Raw genomic sequence first — 15,152 nt, 5'->3', positions numbered from 1 at the left:
GGGGGATCAAGATCTATGGCCATCACCAAAATTCAATTTGTAAGTGTAGAATAAAATAACTAGGAATATTTTTTTTAAAGCTCTAGAAATAGGAATCAAAAAAAAGAAGAATACTTAGGAAATTCAAAGGGATTTAAAGCATAAAAATGTGTCCCAATCAGTCTACATAATTATAGTGAGACCGAATTATTCTTTATCAGTTATTCTTTATCAATGTTCAATTATTCTTTATCAATTTTAATAATTAGAGGCCCACAAACTGTTATGAGGGGAGTTGCTAATATTGGATCACTTTGGAAATGATGAAATAAGCATTGGTGATTATATGAATCTAGGAGTCTGGTCAAAAGGACAAGGGCTAAAAGGCTGGACTTGGGTCATGCCCTGCCTATCTCACGAGGTGCTTACCTATGCCCTGAATCAGAGAATTTTTCTGTTGACAGCTCTGGATTGTTTGGGTAGATACTGATAAGGTAGACACTGTCCTCACAATACCTGTCCAGAAAGACAGGAAAGAGGAGGAAGAACTCCTCCTTCCACCAGGAATTCTCTGGGAAGCACATAAGATTTCACGCTACTAGTTTATTCCCAAGAGAAGCTACCACAGCCTGGTAATTACCAGCTCTAACTTTTGTGTCTCTAAGTGCACCTCTCCTGGAATTACAACTAAGTGAAACAGGGATTCAAAGGAGTCTCAGAGGACTGCAGGAAGAATGCTTCGAGGCCGATCCCTGTCTGTGACATCCCTGGGTGGGCTTCCCCAGTGGCAAGTTGAGGAACTTCCTGTGGAGGAGTTACTGCTCTTTGAAGTTGCTTGGGAAGTGACCAATAAAGGTTTGTACTGCTCCTTGAAGGTGGGTATTTGCTAGGTGACTGCAGAATGTGGAGTAACCTTTCACGGATGATTCTCTAGTGATAACCAATTCCCAGTGAATGAGGAAAGCATTTAAATGGAATGTAAATTTAGGCTACATTTAACCTTGTCCATTACAACAGGCTATGAATACAGACTTGTGTATGTGTTGAAGAGGGAGAAAATTGAAAATATTAGCTGTTGCCATGGGAATTGCATTTAAATTAAAATTTCAAATCCATCTTGTGACAAAATGGAAATAAAAAGTTTATATTTTCTGTTTTAAAATTTGTCTCAGCAAAATAGTATAATTAAACATTTTATTTTAGGAAGATGAATATGTGATTAGATCCAGACGGAAACTTTAACTCTACATTCTCTTAGTGATTATATGAAATATTTAATAATGCTTCTAACTCACAATTAGCCTGGAGTAAAAGTTTTAATAGAAGCTTCTCAAAAGGCAAAATGCTATGCTCCTATTCAGAAGAATGAAAGTAATTTTTCTTCAATGCTATGTTTATGTAGAAATTATAAAATAAAGAAAATTAAATTGGTAAAGATAAACCAATTTGTGAGTGAGGTATAACCTCATTTGTGCTGGGTAGGAGAAGGCAAGGTAGAGAACCACAATGTAAATGATTTTTAAAGTAAAGACATCTATAACTCGATCAAGACAATTGCAGTTTGGCTAAATAAATAAACAAATAAATAAATAGAAACTAAAGACATCCGTAAAATTATAAAACAATTCCTTGTGGATTTATATTCTCTAGTTTAAAAGTGTCAAGACTATTGAGGAACATTAGCAAAGAAAAAGTAATGGTTTTGAGGCTGAGTTCATTGTTGGTAGCCTGGAGACAAAACTCTCCTTAAGGCTATTAACTCCCCCGGAGCTCACAATCTAGGCCCTGCAGGTCTCTCCCATCTTCTCTCATACTCCTCTCCTTTTCCCTCTCTGAGCCCCACTCAGATCTTTGAACAGAGAACACTTCTGTGTCTTGGCATATATAGTTCTCTCATATACAACACTTTCTCCCCTTTAGCTATTAATCCTTCAAGTGTCAGCTCAAACATCTCTTCATCAGAGAGGTTTTTCCCAAACCTCTAGCTAAACTAGATTAGAAACCACGTCCCACTCCACTGTACACTGTGGAGTCTTAGAACACCTTGTTCTCTTAGTCTCGCACCCATCACATTTGACTGCACTGTATGTTCCATGTCTATCTTCTACAAATTTGTCAATTCTTGAAGATTGGGAATCAGTTCTGTATTCTTAACTCTATGTCCCTCATCTCTTAGTGCCTGATACCTAATAGACCCTTGATGAATCCTTATCAAATAACAAATAAAAGCAATAAATTTCAAGGTTAATATTAACAAACAAAAAAGTTCTGAAAAGAAGACCACGCTTTGATCAGCTTCCTGAAGGCCCCTACGATTGTCATAAAGAACAAGTGCTCTAAAGTTCACTGCTAAGCCACTGGGCTTTTCTTTGTTAACACAGAAGTTTTCCAAATGGCTTTTCCCTAGAGCAGAATGAAAAGGATTCCATCCTTCTCAAGACCTAATGATGTTTCTCTTTTGTTATACAGTTTTTGTTCTTCCTCTTTTTCCCACCCGCCACCACTTTTAAAGATCCATCGAGGCCAGGCACGGTGGCTCACAACTGTAATCTCGACACTTTTCAAGGCCGAGGCGGGAGAATTGCTTGAGCCCAGGAGTTGGATACCAGCCTGGGGAACAAAGGGAAACCCTGTTTCTACAGAAATTTAAAAAATGTCTGTAGCCGGCCATGAAGGCTCATGCCTGTAGTCCTAGCTACCTGAGAGGCAAAAGCGGGAGGATCACTTGAGTCCAGGTGTTCTAGTGAGGCAGAAGTGAGCCAAGGTTGCACCATTGCACGCCAGCCTGGGTGACAGAGTGAGACCCTGTTTCAAAAAACCAAATAGAAGCAAAAAGATCCATCAATTTGTTCCTCCCTTCCTTTACTTACTATCTTGCTGTCTGTGGGCTCTAAAGTCAGACTGCCTGATTTGGAATTCCAACTCCACCATTACCTAGGTAATGCTAAAATTTATTGCATAGCCTCTCCATGCCTCAGTTTCTCCATCTATAAAATAAAGATAGCAGCATCTTCTTGTAAAGCTGTGAAAATTAAAAGAAATACCAATTGTAAATCACTTGGAACTGTGCCTAGCATTTAATAAACACTCTGTAGGTATTAGCTTATCATTCTTTCCTTATAAAATTTATTCATAGAATGAGGAAGTTAGCTCATTTTTCACTTTGAATGAGTCCATAATTCATTTTCAAACACAAAAGTGAAAAGAATAGAAAAAAATATGTATACATCAATGTTACTCCAATCACGGGATACATAGTAATTAGGATTTCTTTGCCTGGTATGGATATGCCAATGGCCATGTCAATGTCATCTCAAGCTGTTATCACACCACATGAAACACACAATCTATGTAAAAACTATGCTTGGTTGCACAGCTTCAAGGTAAGCACTAGTCTACTCCTTTCTCTTTCAGCATGCCATGTCTATGCTCATTTCATACAAAATATTTGGAGCTGCTATTGTAGGTATAATCAGTGGCAGTGCAGGGGGTCTTGCTCAAAGTGTGAGTATCACCTCCCATTGCCAAGATTGCAGCTGCTTTGATTTTAACTGAGGACCTAGAAAAATACGGGGAACACAAACATTTGCTGACCATTGTCACAAGTAGCACATAATCTCCTTCCTACCAGACCTGCTGCCTTATAAAATGATGTTCTAACTGTATAATGACTTCCTCTGCTTCTGCAACTGTGTTTTGAAACAGGAGGGTCAGATTGGTAGCCACACACACTGAAATAGCCGTATGACTTCCAAAGTCTGTAATTTTTAAGCATTTACAAAATAGTGAAGTTTCTCTATGTGCGTATAATATGTATGAGTGTGTGTGTGTACATACATATATATATATATATATATATATGGAGAGAGAGAGAGAGAGAGAGCGAGAGAGAGAGAGATATGGGGGAAGAGACAGAGTGAAAGAGAGAGAGAGAGAGATACTTATTTTGGCTGATATCCATTCTATACTGCTTTGAAATAGTGATTTTAGTAAATTTGCAGTGTTGCCAGATGATGACTTAGGGTTTTAACCACCTCATTGTTATATGTACCGTGGTAGCTTATCTTTTCTTTCAGATGAAAGGTGTGATACTTTGTCCTCACACTAAACATAGCCCCCATGTTGTTCCAGGAAAATAGAGATCAATAAAATACAAAGTACTTATTTGAAAGTGAAGGTTAAGTTCAAATTCAACAACCTACATTGTGGTAAAATGACAATTCATTAATGATATTGAGTGATTTTTTTTCAAAATGTCAGAATAAAACTATTTATTTGCTGATTTTAAAAAAATGTGTTGGTAAATTTCCTTGGTTTATGCCCTGAATTTGAAAATGGGAATGACCTTGTCTCTATGCTATTGCATTCGCTTATATTCTAGCTTGCTAAGAAAGACCTTGGGGCAAAGTGTGCTGTATAAACAGTAAAAACTGAGGTAAAAATATGGGGAGGACAGAAAAAGGCTAAAATGGTGTTGGAATATAAGAAGTAGCAGTAAAGACTGTTACAGCAAGACTGTACAGGGGAAAGTCTGGAGGGACAAAGATTTATTTACAATCAGGCCTCAACCAATATGAGATGGACTTTCTCTTATTAATATATTTATGAGGTACATGTGGCATTGTGTTACATACATATAAATGCATAATGATCAAGTCAGGTATTTGGGGTATTTATCACCTCAAGTATTTATTATTTCTATGTGTCGGGAGCATTTCAAGTCCTCTCTTCTACTATTTTGAAATATACAATATATTGTTGTTAACTATAATCACCCTATTTTGCTATCAAACATCAGAACTTATTCCTTCTATCTAACTGTGTGTTTGTTTCCATTAATCAACTTCTCTTCATCTCCCTTCCTCCCACAACCTGCACACCCTTCTCTGCCTCTGGTATCTATCATTCTGTTCTCTACCTGCATGACATCAACATTTTTAGCTCCCACATATCAATGAGAACATGCAAAATTTGTCTTTCTATGCCTGGCTTATTTCACTTAACATAAAGACCTCCAGTTTTATCCATGTTGCTGCAAATGACAGGATTTTATATTTTTATGGCTGAATACTATTCCATTGTGTGTATATATCACATTTTCTTCATTCATCTATTGATGGACGCTTACAATGATTCCATATCTTTGCTAATATGAATCATGCTGCAATAAACAGTGTAGTTGAGGTATCTGTTTATTATTCCAAATTATTTTTCTTTGGATAAATACCCAGGAATGGGATTGCTGGATCTTATGATAGTTCAATTTTTAGTTTTTTGGTAAATCTCCATACTGTTTTTCATAGCAGCTGTACTAATCTGCATTCTTGCCAATAGTGCCTAAGAGTTCCTTTTCCTTCACATTCTTGCCAGCATGAGTCATTTATTTATTTTAATCATGACGACTCTAACTGGCATAAGATAATATCTCATTGTAGTTTTGACTTGCATTTCCCTGGTGATTAGTAATGTTGAGCATTTTCCCCATACCCGTTTGGCATTTCTATGTCTTCTTTTGAAAAATGCCTGTTCATATCTTTTGCTCATTTTTTAATGAGATTATTTGATTTCCACTGTTGAATTGTTGAGTTTCTTATATATTCTGGATATCAGTTCCTTGTCAAATGAATAGTGTGCAAATATTTTCTTGCATTCAACAGGTTGTCTCTTCACTCTGTTGATTGTTTCTTTTACTGTGCAGATGCATTTTAGTTTAACATAGTCCCATTTGTCTGTTTTTGCTTTTGTTGACTGTGCTTTTGAGGCATAAAATCTTTGCCCAAACCAATGTCTTGAAGTGTCTCCTTCATATTTTCTTCTAGTAGTTTTATAGTTTCAGGTCTTATATTTAAGTTTTTAATCTATCTTGAATTAACGTTTCATATGGCAAGACATAGGGATTGTATTAGGCCATTTTTGCATCACTCTGAAGAAGTATCTTAGGCTGAGTAATTAATAAAGTAAAGGTTGTTTAGGAAACATGGCACCTACATCTGCTTGGCTTCTGGTGAGGCCTTAGGAAGCTTTTATCCACGTCGGAAGGCAAAGCAGGAGCAGGTATATCACATGACAAGAGAAAGAGCAAGAGAGAGAAGGGGAAGGTCCCAGACTTACTTACTTAATTAATTAATCAATTTATTTATTTTCTTGAGACAGAGTCTCACTCTGTTGCCCACAATGGAGTGCAGTGGAGCAATCTTGACTAATTGCAACCTCCAACTCCCAGGTTCAAGTGATTCTCATGCCTCTGCCTCCCGAGTAGCTGGGCCTATAGGCATGTGCCATCACACCTGGCTAATTTTTACATTTTTAGTAGAGATGGGGTTTCAACATGTTGGCCAGGGTGGTTTCAAACTCCTGATCTCTAGTAATCTGCCCACCTTGGCCTCCCAATGTGCTGGGATTAAAAGTGTGAGCCATCAAAACTAGCCCTAGACTCTTCTAAACAGATATGTGAACTAAAGAGCAAGAAACCAAGGAGACAATGCTAGGCCATTCATGAGAGATCCTCTCCCATGATCCAATCACCTCCTACAAGCCTCATCTCCAACAGTTGGGATTACATTTTTTTTGAGGCTCATGTAAAATCTTTATTTTTAATTTTTAAAATTATGTATATATTATTATTTTATTTTTCCATAAGTTATTGGGGTACAGGTGGTATTTGGTTACATGAGTAAGTTCTTCAGTGGTGATTTGTGAGATTTTGGTGCACCTATCACCTGAGCAGTATACTGCACCCTATTTGTAGTCTTTTATCCCTTACCCTCCTCCCACGCTTCCCTCAAGTCCCCAGAGTTCATTGTATCATTCTCATGCCTTTGCGTCCTTATAGCTTAGCTCACACGTAAGCATGTACAATTTTTACTTTTCCATTCCTGAGTTACTTCACTTGGAATAATAGTCTCCAATCTCACCCAGGTCACTGCAAATGCAGTTAATTCATTCTTTTTTATGGTTGAGTAGTAGTACGTCATATATACATATGCCACAGTTTCTTTATCCATTCATTGACTGATGGGCATTTGGGTTGGTTCCACTATTTTGCAATTGTGAATAGTGCTGCTATCACATGCATAGGCAAGTATCTTTTCCTATAATGACTTCTTTTCCTCTGGGTAGATACCCAGTGTGGGATTGCTGGATCAAATGGTAGTTCTACTTTTAATCTTTAAGGAATCTCTACAGTTTTCCATAGGGGTATTACTAGTTTACTGGTAATTTTTGTTTTTAATTCTGTTTATGTTGTGTATCATGTTTATTGACTTGTGTATGTCAAACCATCCCTGCATCCTGGTATGGAACCCACTTGATCATGATGGATTATCTCTTTGTTATGTTGTTGAATTTGGTTATCTAGTATTTTGTTAAGGATTTTAGCAGGGCTTCAGGGATGTGGAGATGCAGATGACATTGGGGTCCGAGGAAAGATGTCATCTGATGGGGGCTTGGCTCTCAAAATGGCACCTTGCTGCCTAGGAATGGGGATGCCAGGGGTGGGACCCAGTAAGAGCTCCTTCTTTGGAGCAATGCCTTTGTGTGATTGCTAGGCAGTTTCTTATGTTAGTTTCAAGGCCCACGTGGTCAAGGGACTCTCCCGTGGCTAGGATTCCTGGAGTCCATAATGGAGATGTGGACCACTGGGAGTCACTCACTTACCTTTCCGTGCACTGGGGAGCCTCTCTGGGCTCAGAAAGGAACCCTACTAGTTAGGCTTCCTTGCTTCCCTCCCCTTTATGGCCTTAGATGCTTTCTGTCACTTCTCTGTTGAATTCCATAATTCTCTCTTATATGGGATTTTTTGCTTACTATTTTGGTTCTTTGTGGAGGAGGCAAGTATCAGATGCCTTTAGTTAAGTCACCTTGAAGCCCCTCCCCTTGAAGTTTTTAAAGCTTTATGTTTTTATTTCTAATAGACCGAAAGGGTATAATCATATTTTAAATACTCTGAGGCTATATGGGGGCCTATCTGAAGGCCTCAGCTGGGTAAAAGAAGTAGAAAATTAATTATCTGTGTTTATCTTTTTATTTCATTTCCCAAATCAAATCATTTGTTTCTTCAAATAAAGAATTTTTCTTTCCCCCTTAAGTTATTCAGGAAATAAAAATGTTTGTATCCACCAAAGTGTATTTGAATTTGAAATACATAATCTAATAAACAAGGATGTTTTAAGATCTCTGAGCAAGATGCTTAGTTGCAAATAAAAAGAGTTTTCAAAAATAAAAAATATCAATAAAGCATTTAATAAATGTTTACCTTCAGAAACCTATGGTATATTCTCTTGGAAAAGATGAAGATGAAGAAAATAAGCCTACAGAAGAGGAGAAATTCTTTGGAAATTTTGCATTTTTGTGGATAGTGGTTTTGAAGAAAGCTTAGATATATTTAAATATGTTGCTAAGATGTAACTCCCACACTTTAAAGAAAAGTTCTTCATTTTAGTTGCCCTTACAAATTGGCTAAATTTATTTTTCCTCGACAAATAATTTTGATGGTTCCTAAAATTGTCCAGAATTTGAGGAAATATTTAGGTGTAATAGATGACATCAATTTATGTTGATTTTAGTCATTGTTGGATGGTTAAGTGAATCATGTCTGTTCTTGTCCAGTCTAGAAGCTTCTGATTCCAAGTTTTATATATCCTCCTCACGTGTTCCATTCTGTCCTCATCACGTGGCATTTGACCTGTGATTCGATAGTGTCCTTATTATCAGACTCTGCTCAATGACAGTTTAAACTTTTTCTGATGCAGTAAAAAGCTTTTCCTTAAAGATAAAATTCTTAAGGACAATTTGTTTGTGTATGCTCATATGAAAATTGCTTGCATTTTGGAGTTATATTAGCTCTTCTCTTTTATAAACTAATAAAGCCTATTGTTACCACACAATAGCCTCAACATTTGCCTTTTGTGTCTCACATTTAAAAAGGCAATTTTACAAAAAGTGTATTTTGCATGGCTCAGGCTTAATGTCTTCAGATGCAATTCTAACTTGTGGCCATTGATGGTGACTATTGATAAGATTTACTATGTAAAGTATAAGCTACTGGAATAATATATTTGAGAATATAGTAGCTATCAAAGCCTGTATTCTGACGAATTGGAATATGTTTTGAAAGATAGCAGTGACAAATAAGAAGCAGCTTTCTTCTCAATATGTAAGTAACAAAGTTGCTCTTTGCAATTGAGTTGAAGATTGATGCCAGGATCATATTAATTCCAGGATTTCACATAGGATTTCTTGAGTCATCCACTTGCTCTAGCTCATGGACAAAGTATTGCTCAAGTAATTGACAGACTATTTGTGTATTCTCAAGTCATTATTGTTTAGCACTGTCATGGGAAATAACCTGCCTAAGTTTACTGGAGGTCTTCCTCCCCTCACCCCTCCCTGTATCCTCCTACCTGGTTATCCTTTTCAATCCTATTACTCTTTCCTTGCACACTCTGCTTCCAGTTTAGGGTCTTGGCTCTAACCAATACCTCTGCCTAAAAATTCATCTTCATGACATCCATTTGCCCAGTTTCTTCACCCTTTGTAATTACCCCACTGAGTGACATCTTACTTGCTCAATTTTTGCCTTTCCAGTCAGATCTAATTTATTTTATATTTTTAAAATTTATATATATTCAGAAAGTATGTACTAATTCATTTTCATGCTGCTAATAAAGACATCCCTGAGACTGGGTAATTTACAAAGGAAAAAGGTTTAATTGGTTCACAGTTCCACAGGGCTGGGGAGAGCTCAGGAAGCTTACAATCGTGGCAGAAGAGGAAACAAAAATGTCCTTCTTCACATAGAAGCAGCAAGTAGAAGTGCCGAGCAAAAGAGGGAAAGGCATCTTACAAAACCATCAGATCTTGTGAGAACTCACTATCACAAGAACAGCATGAGGATAACTATCTCCACGATTCCATTACCTCCCTCCAGGTCCCTCCTACAACACGTGGGGATTATGGGAACTACAATTCAAGATGATATCTGGGTGGAGACATAGCCAAGCTGTATCAGAGTACAAATGCAGGTTTCTTACATACATATGTTGCATAGGGATGAAGTCTGAGCTTTTAGTGGACCATTACCTGAAAAGTGAACATTGTATCCAATAAGTAGTTTTTCACTCCCCTCCCTACTCCTATCCTGCCATCTTTTTTTAGTCTCAATTGTCTATTGTTGCATTCTGTATATCTATGCACACAGATTGTTTAGCTCCCACTTATAAGTGAGAACATGCCATGTTTGACTTTCTGTTTCTGAGTTATTTCACTGGGGATAATGTCGTCCAGTTCTATCCATGTTGCTACAAAAGACATGACTTCATTCTTTTATATGGCTAAGTAGTATAAATAAATAAATAAATATCTCACATACACATACACATACATATATATACATATATGTATGTGTGTGTGTGTGTGTGTGTATATATATATAAAACATTTCTTTATCCAGTCCTCCACTGATGGACATTAAGGTTGATTCCATATCTTTGATATTGGGAACAGTGCTTCTTTGAACATACTAGTGCAGATACCTTTCACTTTGGGTACATATCCAGTAGTGGGATTGTGGTATTGAATGGTGGTTCTGTTTCCAGTTCTTCGAGAAATCTTCACACTGTCTTCCATAACAGTAATTTACATTCTTACCAGCAGTATATAAGTGTTTTCTTGTCTCCACATCCCCACCAACATCTGTTGTTTTTGAACTTTATAATAGTAGCCATTCTGACTGGCATGAGGAGGTATCACATGGTGGTTTTAATTTGCATTCTCTGATGATTAATGATGTTGAGCATTTTTGTCATGTTTATTGGCCACTTGTATGTCTTCTTTTGGAAAATGTCTGCTCAGGTCCCAAGCTGTATTTGTCAGGGTTCTCTAGAGAGACATATAGATAAAGTAGATAGATAGCTAGATAGATATAGATATAGATATAGATATAGATATAGATATAGATAGATATAGATGACATAGATATAAAAGGGAGTTTTTAAGTAGTTTTAACTCACAAAATTACAAAGTCCCACAATAGGCCATCTGCAAGCTGAGGTGCAAGTCCCAAAGCTAAAGAACTTGGAGTTGAATGCTCAAGGGCAGGAAGCATCCAGCATGGGAGAAGGATGTAGGCTGGGAGGCTAAGTCAGTCTAGCCTTTTCACATGTTTCTTTCTGCCTGCTTTATATCCTGGCTGCACTGGCAACTGGTTAGATGGTGCCCACCTAGGTTAAGGATGGGTCTGCCTTTCCCAACCCACTGACTAAAATGTTAATCTCCTTTTGCAACACCCTCACAGGCACACCCAGGATCAATACTTCATGTCCTTCAATCCAATCAAGTTGACACTCAGTATTAATCATCTCAAGTCCAACCCTTGTCAACTTGAACCAATTCACATCTCTTGAGATCATATTATCTTCAAATAAAGACAGAAATAAGGTCATAATTACGCCTAACATACTATAACTATCCTTTGTGCAACTGAAAACACATCAATCCCCAATGCAAATGCTACTACGTAAAGTTAACTATACTTAAATGCTGATATGAAGTCCATAAATCTTATGCCACATGATAAAGGGAAAAGGAAATAAAATGAAGATATTTTCTTAGTACAAGTGTATACATACACAAAGATGTTTTTAACAAAAGAAGGAGGAAATACTCATGACAATTACAGTCCTCGTATCTGCAATTGGTCACGTGGTTGATGACTACCTTCTGCTACTACACATTCTGTATTCCCTTTGCTTTCAGCAAACACCTCAGCAGGTCTTGTTTTTTTTTCCTGGTGGAATGACCCAAACCTTCATTTGTAGTCCTGCCTGGATTGGGCTGTTGTAATTTCCCATTGACCTTAATCACGGGGGATGGTAATACTAAGAGATGCCCTAATGGATCTCCCGTATTCTATGCATGCTCTTCCTTACCACCATTGTGGAGCAGTAGACTGATTTCATCTTGATAGCCTGGGTCAATCACCCTAGCCAACACTGTCACTCTTTTCTTAATCTGTTGACTTAAAGGTAGGAGGAGCCCAAAGTATCCAGGTGGCAATCTTAACTTCTTTAATGGAATCATTATTGTGTCACCTGGTGGCAGTGTTCCTCCCTCTGGAACTAAGACCTTTAGGCCAGCAGAACATAATGTTATGGGAATAGGAAGCAAAAATGTTTCTAGTGGAATACTAGGGGTGATGGTGAGTGGAGCCACTTCCACTTCCACCCTTTGATTCCTGGACCCATGAATCCTGGCTATGGGAGAAAGAGTGCCATATATTGGACACTGATTCAGAGCATACATGGTCTTCTGGAGAACTTTGTCCCAGCCCTGTAAAGTATTGTCACCTAGTTGGCATTGTAATTGTAACTTTAAAAGGCCATTCCACTGTTCTATCAATCTAGCTGCTTCAGGATGATGGGGAAAATGGTAAGACCAGTAAATTCCATGAGCATGAGCCCCCTGCTGTACTTGTTTCACTGTAACATAAAGTGAGTGCCTTGGTCAGAGGCAGTGCTGTATGGAATACCATGATGGTGGATAAGGCATTCCATGAGTCCATGGATAGAAGTCTTGGCAGAAGCATTGCACACAGGGCAGGCAAGCCCATATCTGAAGTAAGTGTCTATTCCAGTGAGGGGCATGTCCTACAAAGGGGCTGTAGTGCTGCAGCTGTCCACTTTCAGGTGGTGCCTCCATGTCGTGCAGAACTATCTGTGGAGCAGGCCCTAGTCTTCTCTTCCTCTGTCAGCTGATCATAGGGAACTCCCCATGAGGCCATCGTTGCAGCCTGAGAGAGAGGGCAGGGTGGCAGGAGTGGAGACCATGGGCATTTGAACCACTTCCTCATGTAACTTACTTGTGCCTTCAGGATCTGCTCAAGCCTGATCACGTATATCCCACTTCCATTTGATGATGGAATGCTGCTGTGCACACAGACTTTATGGCTAGATGGGTCAGAAAGCACCCAGTTCATAGCACTTCAGGTCATATGGTGACTTGATGACCCTTAGTCAAACGTTCAGTTTCCATCAAAGCCCAGTTACAGGCCAAGAGCTGTTTTTCAAAAGGAGAGTAGTTATCTGCAGAAGATGGCAGAGCCTTGCTCCAAAATCCTAGAGGTCTCCGCTGTGATTCACCTGTGGGGGGCTGCCAAAGGCTCCAAACAGCATCCCTATCTGTCGCTGACACCTCAAGCACCATTGGATCTGCTGCGTCATATGTCCCTAGTGAAAGAGAAGCCTGCACAGCAGCCTGGACCTGTTGCGGAGCCTTCTCCTGTTCTAGACCCCACTCTAAACTGGCAGCCTTTTGGGTCACTCGATAAGTGGGACAGAGTAACACACCCAAATCAGGAATGTGTTGCCTCCAAAATCTAAATAGGCCCACGAGGCATTGTGCCTTTTTCTTGGTTGTGGGAGGGGCCAAATGCAGCAAGTTGTCCTTCATCTTAGAAGGAATATCTCAACAGACCCCACGCTATTGGACCCCTAGAAATTTTGCTGAGGTAGAAGTTCCCTGAATTTTAGTCAGATTTATTTCCCATCCTCTGGCATGCAAATGTCTCACCAATAAGTCCAGTGTGTTTGCTATTTCTTGCTCACTGGTCCCAGTCAGCATGTTATCAATGTAATGGACCAGTGTGATAACTTGTGGAAGTGAAAGATGATCAAGGTCTCTCCAAATAAGATTATGACACAAAGCTAGAGAGCTGATATACTCCTGAATTCATCATTTTCTTTCATAACTTTGTTCAGTGAACTTATGAGCAACCAACCAACTTCACTATGTTCCTTGATTCTCCACATGTAGTCAAAAGTATTATGTATAGAGTCACTAAATTCCTTGCCTCTCATAAACATTAAATCAGGAGTGTCAAATGCATTTATTTTACATAACTCTCTAAACAATTCATGCCAAGGACTATCAATGTTCTTCACACTATTAGAACAAGAGTCCTTAGAATTTTGGGTCTAATCATATTAAGCAGCCGACTCCAGAAACCCCAAAACCAATGAAAGAACTCCATGCTTAATATTCTGTTCCTCTAGAACCACTCCTGGTACCAAAATCTGTATTAGTGAGGGTTATTTAGAGAGACAGAACTAATAGGATATATATATATATATATATATATAAACAAAAATAAATACAGCAAAACCAAAAATAGACAAATGGAACTTAAAATGCTTAAACTAAAATATATATGAATATATATATAGAAATATATATATGGATACATAGAGAGGAGTATATATATGAATATATATATAGGAGTGTGTGTGTGTGTGTGTGTGTGTGTGTGTGTGTGTGTGTGTATGAGTTTATTAAGCAGATTAACCCACAAGTTCCCACAACAGATCATCTGCCAGCTGAGGAGCAAGGAAGCCAATCCAAGTCCCAAAACTGAAGAACCTGGGGTTCGATATTCCAGAGCAGGAAAAACCCAACAAGGGAGAAAGATGTAGGCTGGGAGGCTAAGCCAGTCAAGCCTTTTCACGTTTTTCTGCCTGCTTTATATCTTGGCTGTGCTGGCAACTGATTAGATGGTGCCCACCCAGATTAAGGGTGGGTCTGCCTTCCCCAGCCCACTGACTTAGATGTTAATCTCCATTGGCAACACCCTCACAGACATACGCAAGATCAATACTTTGCATCCTTCAATTCAATCAAGTTGGCACTCAGTATTAACCATCACACTTACTTTCTAATGGGGTTGGGTTTTTTGGTTGTTGAGTTCTTTGTTGATTCTGTGTATTAGCCTTTTGTTGCATTTATAGTTTGCAAAATATTTTTTCTCATTCTGTAGCTGATCTGTTTACTCTGTTGATCAAGTCTTTTGCGGTGCAGAAGAATTTTAGTTTAATTAAGTCTCATTTGTCTATTTTTGTTTTTGTTGTGTTTATTTTTGAGGACTTGGTCATAAATTCTTTGCTTAGGCCACGTCTAATTTCTAATCCTCCTTTACAGCCTGTCTTTCCCTCCAAGCTAGATATTATTTTACCCCCATTTGACACGAGTTAAATGAACTTTATGTCAGTTAAATAAGTTGACTAGTTCAATGTAAGTTTCTTCTAATTTTTTGCCATTATAATACTTCAGTAAACATCCTTTTATCACTCTTCTTAATTTTCTCCCAGGACAGTTTTCTAGATGTGAACTTGCTGGATCCCAGG

At 38.3% G+C, this 15,152-nt stretch overlaps 1 protein-coding gene across 2 annotated transcripts in view; it reads left to right on the top strand.

Moving 5' to 3' along the window:
- Positions 1–396: 396 nt before the first annotated feature.
- Positions 397–15,152, top strand: part of GYS2 (glycogen synthase 2) — a 57,495-nt gene continuing 42,739 nt past the window's right edge. The window contains exon 1 of one of the 2 annotated variants that reach the window (XM_037736489.1): positions 397–834. In XM_037736489.1, coding sequence (XP_037592417.1) covers positions 714–834 — 121 coding nt within the window. In that variant the 5' untranslated portion in view covers positions 397–713. The remainder of the gene's footprint in view (positions 835–15,152) is intronic. The other variant, XM_017522955.2, reaches the window with a different exon arrangement.

Source organism: Cebus imitator, unplaced genomic scaffold (genome assembly GCF_001604975.1).
Source record: "Cebus imitator isolate Cc_AM_T3 unplaced genomic scaffold, Cebus_imitator-1.0 Scaffold25, whole genome shotgun sequence".
NCBI lineage: Eukaryota > Metazoa > Chordata > Mammalia > Primates > Cebidae > Cebus > Cebus imitator.
The sequence above is the reverse complement of the archived record's forward strand: the minus strand, read 5'-3'. Positions and strand labels throughout refer to the sequence as shown.